At 31.1% G+C, this 10960-nt stretch overlaps 1 protein-coding gene across 1 annotated transcript; it reads left to right on the top strand.

The window, feature by feature from the left end:
* Nucleotides 1-536: 536 nt before the first annotated feature.
* LOC110024065 (mitochondrial substrate carrier family protein P) lies at nt 537-10113 on the top strand. The gene is made up of 8 exons (XM_020723802.1): nt 537-765; nt 891-1373; nt 1470-1555; nt 1649-1856; nt 6588-6717; nt 8243-8427; nt 8959-9093; nt 9787-10113. Exons 2-8 carry the CDS (start codon nt 1188-1190, stop codon nt 9865-9867), a joined length of 1011 nt encoding a protein of 336 aa, XP_020579461.1. The 5' UTR covers nt 537-765; nt 891-1187; the 3' UTR covers nt 9868-10113.
* Nucleotides 10114-10960: the final 847 nt, after the last annotated feature.

The raw sequence follows: 10960 nt of genomic DNA on the forward strand, positions 1-10960 counted from the left end.
ATTGTGACGCTCTATTGTATTGTCAATTATTTGTTTTTGATGGGGAACCTTAGAGGGGGGTCGGTGGGATTATTGGTCATATTGAGGAAGTTGATTTTTTCATGGGGTAGGATATATCAAGAGTTAGGTCGATGCACTCACTTAGCTTTCCAGTGGCAGTTAGCTCTGGTGTTTACCTGTCTTGTTTTAGCCCGATTAGTTAAAACTCAGATCGTTTTTTTTGTCCTTCTCCTAGTTTGATTAGTCTTCGTCCTTTACACAAATGGCTACATAAAATGTGATGAATGGACCTCTTTGTCAACTAAACAAAAATATTAAAAATATAATAGTCCAAATATTAGTATATAAAGCATATTTTCTAATATTTACAAGAACTAAAAACAATTAGGAAGTTTTACATATATATACCGCACTCAATTTAGATGCGTATTTTCACATGCGACGATCAAACCATTGAGAATTAGATAAATATGAAAAATATGGGTGGGATTTTTAATTTGATATAATTTTGATATTTGAGCGTGAATTTGAAAAATGAATGAAAAATGATGGTTAATTTGTAAATATCAAGTTTTGAGTGGTCTGTGCGTAATTGCCCCAAAAAATTGTTGAATTACTTAAACCCACATGAACCGAATCTTATGAATAGTACGCAACCGATTTCGCAGCCGTTCAACTCTCCCGATCATATGAGCAGCCAGAACGAAGGGAGGAATTCGAAGGAAGCATTCTCGAAATCGCCGCACACGGAGGGCGGAACAGAGGGTGAATAAGATCTTCCCTTCTAGCTTTGTCTTCATCTTCATCTTCATCTTCATCATCTTCTAAACGGCGGGTTTACCCGCGATCGATTTAGATCTCTTGTTCTAATCGCGTATCGATTTCCATAGGCTTTCTCTTCGTTTAGTGATATTGGAGCTTAAGCCCTTGTCCGATCGATCTTGCGTGCTCTCTCTGTTGATGAATCTTATCTTGGTTTCGGATGCGAAGAAACCTTACGCGTTTCTTGGCAATCACAAGCTCCCCGTGTTCAGGCCTTTCCACTGGGGAGTTTTCCGTTTCTGTCTCTCCCGAGATAGATGGGATAAGGAGTTTGCGAAATTGCAGGCCGGGTGATTTAGGTTATGCTTGCTCTTCTTCCTGTGCTGTCGTTTGTTGGGGTTAGATTATTTTCTGGTTAGGTAGATATGGAATCTTCGCAGGGGTCGACGCTGACGCCAGCGACGGCGGCAGGTGCAGCTGCTGCCGATGTCGACATCTGTGTGGTAGATCTGCTGCCTGTTTACGTCAAGGAGCTTATTGCTGGAGGAGCAGCTGGAGCGTTCTCAAAGACGGCTGTGGCTCCTCTCGAGCGGCTCAAGATTCTCTTGCAGGTTTGAATGATTGGTTACATTTTTGTAAGGTTTTTTGTCTCGACGTTGCCGTGATCTTTGTTCGATGTCCTTTTAAAATTTTATTTGAATTGATAGACGAGGACAGATGAGTTCAAATCTCTTGGGATATTGCGATCAATGAAGAAACTGAAACAGCATGAGGGTATATTGGGGTTCTACAAGTGCGTCGTAATTTATTCTAGAGTTTTTTATGCTTGGATTTCTCAATTGATTGGCGGTTCTTATTGTTTTATTTTTTTTATTATTTTTTTTAGAGGAAATAGCGCGAGTGTCCTCCGAATAATGCCTTATGCGGCATTGCACTACATGACTTACGAACAATACCGGTGTTGGATTCTAAATAATTGCTCATCATTTGGGACTGGATCAGTGGTTGATCTCTTGGCTGGCTCGGCGGCTGGAGGGACTGCTGTTTTATGTACTTACCCCTTGGATTTGGCTCGGACTAAACTAGCTTATCAGGTAATTCATCCGTTTATCTATGATGTTCTAACATTTTTCATATTTTCCAGCTTATCAGGTAATTCATCTGTTTATTTATGATGTTTTGACAATTTTTCGTATTTTCCAAGTGTTATTTAGGATATCAGAACCTTTGATTTCTACAGGTTCTTATCTATTTACATATCTAACACCTATACTTCACTTCTTACATTTATACCACCAAAATCTTTCATATCACATGAAAATACCACTATTTTTTAACTTTTAAAAAGAGGAATACAACTTTTCATGATTAGGTAAGGCAGCATGTATGTAAAAATTGAAGTTTAGGTGTTAGATATGTAAATACATAAGAATTGAGTGGTATGCATAGAGATCTTCCTATATTATTATGTGTTTTGCTCTATGGTCACGCATAGTGCACTTACATGCTGAATTATTTCCTTCAAAATTTTTGAACCACGAAGTTGTTGTTATGATCAGAGCTTCATTCTCTGTAACGTAGATTATTAGTCAAAAAAACCTATCAGTTTGTGGTTCACATGATGTAGATTTTTTTTTTTTTTTTTTTTTTTTTTTTTGATTTTGATACATAATGCTAATGTGATATGAATGATTCAGAAATGAATAACTCCATAAATTATTGTTTTTTTAGTGTGAAGAGACTATTATACAAAAATATGGATAATAAGTTTTATGACAAAAGAAATAATGTTTATAATATATTGATAGCATTTATAATTACTAGATTGGATAACCAGATGGAAAAAAAAAACTATCACCATTGTTAGCCCCATGCTCGGAAGAGGAAGGTTGAGGAGGTTAAGTCAATGGTTTGATATAAAATATATACCAAAATTCATGCATAATCCAAAGAATATGAAAGATTAATATGCATAGCTACTCAGTTCCTACGTATTTACATATCTAACATCTAAACTTTAATTTTTATATGCATCTCACCTTACCTATGCATGAAAAGGTGCATTTCACTCTTTAAAAGTTAAATTGGTTGTATTTTTTATGTGATATATAAGATTTGGGTTTTATAAATGTAAAAACTAAATTCTAGGTCTTAGATATGTAAATACTTAGGAATTAGATGGTCTGTATGTAAATGCCCCAAAGAATAATTTTGCTAGTGTTAGGGTGCTCTTCAGAAGTGATGCATAATGTCCAAACCTGATTGTGGTGAGAAGTAGCAAAAATTTGCGGGATATCATTTTTTAAGTGATGTACAACAAGTCTATTTAATTGTTATAAAATTATTGTTGGTCTTGATTCATATAAAGCTGTTAAAGGTATTTATAAACGAGTATTGATCAACGTTAGATTTGCTGGTGAGTAGCTAAAGAGTTTTTAGTTATAATAAGATTACATCAACATAAACTTATAGAATTCATATTTTTCTAGGATTGGCTATAGATATTCTTACACAGACAATATTGAAAAAAAAAAGTCCTAGTTACAGAGGCATGTCACAAAATTGGAATTGATAATGAATTAATGTCTAGAAAATAAAGGGATTAGTAGTAAATATATGTTGTGTATATTGTATGTAATTTGATTTTGATAGTGATATTACTTGTCAACATGATTGAAACATAAAGTGATACCTATATGTAATGGATTTAAGTGTCTTGAATGATGTGTATTTCAAGGTTTAAAATTGTGCAATTGGATATTGTGTCATTTTGAGGCATAGGTTTCAAATTAAAAAATTTGCATAAATTAATAAATATTGTATAAGATACGAAGCGTGAAGTAAGAAAAAAATATTCTAACTTTTTAACAAGTAAAAATTAATATGACAATATTTTGACTAAGTAAAAAATTAGAAGGAACACGTTAATATCGTATCATCAAATCATGAATAAGATGAGTTATACAAATATTAAACTATTAAAATAAAACATTAAAAATATTAAAACATAACAATCAAAATAAGTTGAGCATAAATATTTCTCTCTCATTTATACTACCCCCGCTTAAACAAGAATATAAAAGTTCATCAACATTTGAAATTTTAAATTTAAAAGTTCTTATTACTCTCTCACCCTTTTACTTTTCATTAGAATTATCGACATAATGAATTGTTCATCTCGCCTTATCCTTAGTTTTATTTTCTCATTCCTCATTATATTAATTAATAATCATCAATAAAAGATTATTGCAAATAATATTTATGGTGATAATTAAAATTCTAATCACATAAATTCTTATAAATATATTTTTCTTTCATTTTTTTAAATTTAGTGCTTGAGGTGTGAGAGTTAATAGGTGCGATATATTTAAAGAAATCCACAAAATTTTGTGTCTTTTTTTGAGGCAATGTGCGCCTCTGATTGGGTGAGGTGTAGGCCTTATCTTAGGATAATAAGGCGTAAACCTTTTTGTTATTTTTTGTAGAAAAACGTTAAGGCGAGTCTCATGGCGTGTCTCATATTGCACAATTTTTAATAACGGTGAATTTATATGATGCTATAATTCTTAACTAAAGATTTTGTTGTCAAAATGGGGAAGTTTCCCATGACTTTTATCTGATAAAATATTATTTAAATTTAATGGTAAATTTTATCAAAGTAATTAAATCTGCATTGTTATATTAAAGTTTTGAACCCTAAATAACTCATTGATGATCAAATTTAATGAAGAATAGATCATAATGTTAAAATTTATATGTTGTAGAATTAGGAAGGATGGTATAAGTAACAATTTTATAGAGTGGTAGTGGGAGTATGATAATGATATATTAAAGATAAGGTAGTGGAAAGTGAACTTCTTTATCTGGTAAGATCTCCGTCGCATTTTGAAGATATCTAAAACATCCCCCATAGCTCCACACCAAAATGAACCAATCACATCAAGAATCTATGGTCTACCAACACTCTTTAGCATAAATACAAATTTGATGTATTCGTTGTTGTCATGAAGAGTTTAGATGGAGGTCGTGCCAAATAACACAGAAGTTGGGGCACATCAAAATAGATGTATGAAAAAAAATGTAGTCAAAACTTTTTTTTTTTTACATTAGGTGATATTTATCCTTTCATAAAATTTAGGAGTTAGAAGAAAATGTCAAAAAACCCACACAGACTTCCCCAAATTTACAATCACTTTGCTTTTTGGTTTGCCAGTGTACACAAGTGTTATGTGGTTATAATTTTTGGTGACAATGGTATGATGTGGTTATAGAATATAAACATTAAATTGCATACTTAAATCACTTTGTTTACTATACTAATAATTATTTTACAAAAATTATATATTTTGTATTATATACTACCCTATAATTTTGCTAATTTTATTGTTTGAACTCAACATCTAGCAATAAAATAATACAATTGAGCTGATGAGAACATTAGAGATCATAAAATAACAGACAAACCGCACAATGTAGGTTTTTTACATTATCTGGTCATTCGAGATCATAGCCAAATAAAATAGCTAATAAAAAAAATAGATATGGTGGTTCAAGTTATGCTGGTTAAATATCATATTATTAAAATATAATATAAAAGGCACCTAAATGATACTTTTCTAACTATTTGTAAAAAAAAAAGAGTTTAAATTATCCTTATGAAGTTTTGAAACATACGAGCATTTCATTTATTTATGCAAGTTATATACTTAAACCGCACAATCTAGTTTTTTATGGTTATAATCATATGAATGTTTAGCTGTTACATATGTAAATATATAACAATTGTGTGGTATGGATGTAACTTCCCCAAAATAGCAACGTGTGGGGACATTCCAATAAGCAAATGGTGATTGACTTGTGTTGAATCCTTTTAGGATGGATAATCCCGTATAATCCATGAATCCATAAAATTGGGAGAGACTTTGTGAAAGAGGTGGAAGGGAGCTGAAAATTTTAGAGTCTTCTCTCTCATTTGTGGCCAAGAAAAAGGAAAAAAAATCCTCTCTTCTCCCTCTTTATCTATTATTTATAAATCATTGAGCGTATGTGCTTACGCAAGGCTCTAATAAATAAATAAAAGATTATAATATAAGTCGTATTTTACGGGACCTACTGATAACCACTGTTGATATGATTCTCGCATGGATGTTAGTCGACCAATAAGAAAATTTAAGAAGATTTACATATCTACCACTCAATTGTACATATTTACATATCTAGCACCTAAACTTTGATTTTTACATGTATACCACATACCTATGCATAAAAAGGTCTATTTCACATTTAAAAAGTTAAATTGGAGGTATTTTTTATGTGATGATTATAGATTTTGATAGTACAAATGTAAAAAGTAAAGTTTAGGCGTTAGATATATAAACACATTGGAATAGGGTGGTATGTATGTAAATGCCCCTAAAAAAGTGTATTTCACTTTTTAAAAGTTAAAATGGGGATATTTTTGACGTGATATGAAAGATTTTGATGGTATAAATATAAAAAGTAAAATTTTGGTGTTATATATATAAATATATGGGAATTGGGTGGTATGTATGCAAATGCCCTAACCTCTTAATACCACTTGATTGATCAAATGACCTTATGCCTTCCTCTCTGCTTTTTATCATGCAACATGTTCCATCACATTTAAGGTGTGTATTTTATACAAGTTCTGCCTAATCCTCAAAATCTTTGATAAAATTATATTAGGACACATATATTCAAACATCTACTATGGCATTTTTCCTGGCATATACCATTGTACTAAAGCTTTATTGATTGACATAATCAGCTTTAATCTGAACCTACTCATCTTCTCTCTTCTGAAGGTTTCAAACACAGGACAATCTGGCCATGGCTTGAGGCGTCTGTCTCCCCATCCAACTTACAATGGAATAAAAGACGTCTTCACAAGCGTCTACAAGGAAGGAGGAATGCGGTCCCTATATCGCGGTGTCGGTGAGTCATCCTTCATTTTTTATCTTACGCCCAAGTCCTATGTATTTACATTTCTAGGACCTAAACTTTACTTTTTTCCTTTATACCATCCAAATCTTTCATATCACATAAACAAATACCACTATTTTGACTTTTAAAATGTGAAATACATCTTTTCATGCATATGTATGTGATGCATTTGTAAAAATTGAAGTTTAGGCGATAGATGCGTAAATACATAGAATTGAATGGTATATATTTAAATCTCCCTTAAATCATTTATCTAACAATGTTACTGCAATTAAAGTTAGGTGCGTATACATATGTGCCACACAATTCTTACGTATTTACATATCTACCGCTACACTCTGCTTTTTATATTAATATCACCCGAATCTTTCATATCACCTCTAAATTATAATCATTTTCACTTTTAAGATGCGGACTACTCCTTTTCATGTATAGTTAAGGTGATATGTATGTAAAAATTGAAGTTTAGGAATTATTATTATTTTGTTTTGGATTGATTCTATTTTGATTGTTAGTCCCAACTTTTGGCAAGGGAGTGCCGTTATGATATTTATTATTATTATTATTATTATTATTTTATTTTGGATTGATTCTATTTTGATTGTTAGTCCCAACTTTTGGTAAGGGAGTGCCTTTGTGATATTTTTTTTATTTAAAATATTTGGGGAGTTTACATACCTAGCGCCCAATTCTTATGTATTTACATATCTCACATCTAAAGTTTAATATTTACTTAGTGCTTTAAATCTATGCATGAAAAAGTGTATGTTACTTTCAAAAAGGGGCGATGGTGTTATGTGATATTAAAGATTTGGGTGTTAAGTGTATAAATATGAAAGTTTAGGTGTGAGATATGTAAATACAATAGAATTTTGTGCTATGTATGTGAGTGCCCACAAAATATTTTGTTTCTTATGCTCTCAATTTTAATTGGAGGGTCATGTAATTTATCTCAATAATTTAAGGATATGTTTGTGATCAACTTTATTTATTTCATTTTATTTTAAAAATAATTTTAGAGTGTTTTTTTTTTAATTTTTTGAAATAAATCAATGAATTTTAAAACCATTTAAAACAATTGTCGTGTCTTTTAATAAACAAACTAATTTGTTTTCAGCATCCTAAACATGTTTTATTTTAAGTCAAAATATGACTACAAACAAAATCAAAATACAAAATAGAAAACAGGAATGGAAATTTACATACATGCCAAACAATTCTTATGTATTTACATATCTAACCCCCAAAGTTTGATTTTACACTTATAACGTCTTGGTGTCATAAGTTTAACCATGAAAATGCATATTTCACTTTCAAAAAGATAATGGTAACTGATATTTTTTATATGATGTTAAAGATTTGAGTATAAATATGAATGTTTAGGTGGTAGATATGTAAATACATAAGAATTGTGTGGTATGTACGTAAATGCCTTGAACAAAAACATAAAAGAGATCCCAAACGCCCCCCTTAGTAAAAATTATTCTGCTTCCTAACCTCCCATCATGACGTGCAGCTCCAACTCTTATCGGCATCTTACCCTACGCTGGACTAAAATTCTTCATCTATGAAGAACTCAAGTCCCGCGTTCCTGACGATTACAAGAAATCAGTCGGTTTGCGCCTCACTTGCGGCGCATTAGCAGGCTTATTTGGGCAGACTTTAACGTACCCGTTAGACGTCGTCAGGAGACAGATGCAGGTACATTTCTCTCGCTATCTCTAAGCTATATTTTTCTTTTTTACATTTATACCTCCTAAATCTTTCATATCATATCAAAAAAATACCCCCATTTTAACTTTCATGAACTGAAATAAATCTTTTCATATTTGTCTAATGTGATATGTATGTAGGAATTGAAGCTTAGATGTTAAATATGTATATACATCAGAATTGAATGGTATGTATCTAAATATCTAACTTCATCTGATGTACATGATTTTGAAGAATTACATATGACTGCCAATTATTTATCAAATTTACGTCCATTGAATTCCTATGTAAATACTGCCATTATAACTTTTTAAAATTAAAATACATTTTTTTCATATATAGGTAAAGTGGTATGTATGTAAAAAATTGAAGTTTATATGTTTAATATGTATTGACATGGGGGAATTGAATGGTGTGCATGTAAATCTTCTTACTATATAATCATAGTGTATAAGTTCATCTGATGTAAATGATTTTGGAGAATTACAGATGAACACCAATGATTTATCAAATCTGCAGGTTCAGAGCCGGCAGCAATTGAATGATAAACTTAGGGTGCCTCGGATTACAGGCACCGTGCAAGGGGTTTGTGCCATTGTCCGCGAACAAGGGTGGAGGCAATTATTTGCTGGTCTAAGCCTGAACTACTTGAAGGTAAGAAAATGCAATTTCTGAGGTTTCTATGCTAATGTTTTGTAGACCACACATATCTTATGTATTTACTTATAGAACACCTGAATTCTCATATTTTGTGCAAACGTAACACTCAAATATTTTTTTGGAAGATTTACCAACATACCACCGAAATTTACATACATACCACTCAATTCTTATGTATTTACATATTTGCACTTGTAATGCATTGGCGTCATAAACCTGTCATGAAAAAGGGTTTCACTTTTAAAAAAGTAATGATGGTTATATTTTTAATACGATGCTAAAGATTTTGAGTGGTATGCATGTAAATATGAATGTTTGGGAGTTGGCTTTGTAAATACATAAGAATTGTGCGGCATGCATGTAAAAGCCCCTTTTATAATTATGCCAACTAAATTTTTCATATCACAGTAAAAATATTATAATTTTAATTGCTTTTCTATTCAACAAGTAATGCGCTTCGTTTCAATATATATATATTTCACAATTTCCACAAATTGAGCACAACCACTGTTGTTGTGTCCAAATTGAATCTACATTTCTAACATCTTAATTTTGTTTTTTACATTTGTAATTTGTCTAAAAAGTGTGTGTGAAATGTGGAATATTAAAGTTTAGGTGGTGGATATGTAAATGAATCGAATTGTATGGGGGGCATGTATGTAAAATATTTCCAAATTTTGTATACAGGTGGTTCCTTCGGTGGCCATTGGTTTTACTGCTTACGACATGATGAAGGCTGTGCTTGGAGTACCCCCAAGAGACAAATAATGGGTACCCCGCTTCTTCTACTTGCAATACATCCATCATTTTACCGATTACCATTTTTTTTTTCTTTATTTTATAATTTCTATATTTATCAGGCAATAGTAACATAATTATGTGGGATCATCATCATCCCTCATCTTCAGTAATAATAAGGACGATTGTGCTTTGTTGAAAGTGATTGGATTTTTATCATATGATTTAGGATCTATTTGGGACAGTTTATTTGGTGCGGTGCCGTTTTGAAAATTCATCTGACCTGTTTAGGTAAACAATTTTTTGGCAATTTATTCGTTTTCAAAAACACTGAAAACAATATTTTCACACTGCACTTATTTAGATATATGTAATCTTGTTTGTGTGTGATATATATATATAGACGTATTAAAAAATGCGATCTATTTTCAATAATGAGTAAGTCCGTGTCTTTATACCTGCTTCAAAACATTATAACTTGAGATTCAACTCCAAATTTCACATTGACCGTTTTCTAGAACTTTGCTTGTGAATTCAAATAATTTTTATTTATGAAAAAAAATAATATGACCGTTGATAAAAAACAAATTACAAAGAACAGTCATTTACGTTAAATTTTTAACAATGAAACATCTAAAAATTGTTAGGAACTAGTTATTTTACAATAAATAAATAAAAACCTATCAAGTTACAAACAACTGCAAAACCAAAAGTTTCCCAAATATAAATCTAACAGATTTTCATCATAATTTTTTTGGGGCATTTAGATACACACCACACAATTCCAATGCATTTACATACCTAAAACCTAAAGTTTTTACATTTATATCACTCAAATCTTTTGTATCATATCACATCAAAAAATACCATCATATTATCAAAAAAAAAAGTGGAATACACATTTCTAACAAAGCACAAATTAAAATTTAGGTGTTATGTATGAAAATACATTGGAATTTGTGTGGCATATATGTAAATTTTCACTCGAATGAAATCAGGAGCACCACTCATCTTTAGAATAGGCCAAGTTACATTTAATAATTCAAACAAAAGTATTTATAGAATATATATATATATATATATATATATATATATATATAAAGAAGCAAGATCAAATTCCTCT

Source organism: Phalaenopsis equestris, unplaced genomic scaffold, assembly GCF_001263595.1.
Source record: "Phalaenopsis equestris unplaced genomic scaffold, ASM126359v1 Scaffold000002, whole genome shotgun sequence".
Taxonomy (NCBI): Eukaryota; Viridiplantae; Streptophyta; class Magnoliopsida; order Asparagales; family Orchidaceae; genus Phalaenopsis; species Phalaenopsis equestris.

Coding starts and splice junctions, on each gene's coding strand:
- LOC110024065 (XM_020723802.1), top strand. CDS start 1,188: ATGGAATCTTCGCAGGGGTCGACGCTGACGCCAGCGACGGCGGCAGGT. Junction 6,718..8,242: donor GTCCCTATATCGCGGTGTCG/GTGAGTCATCCT, acceptor CATGACGTGCAG/CTCCAACTCTTATCGGCATC. Junction 9,094..9,786: donor TAAGCCTGAACTACTTGAAG/GTAAGAAAATGC, acceptor TTTTGTATACAG/GTGGTTCCTTCGGTGGCCAT.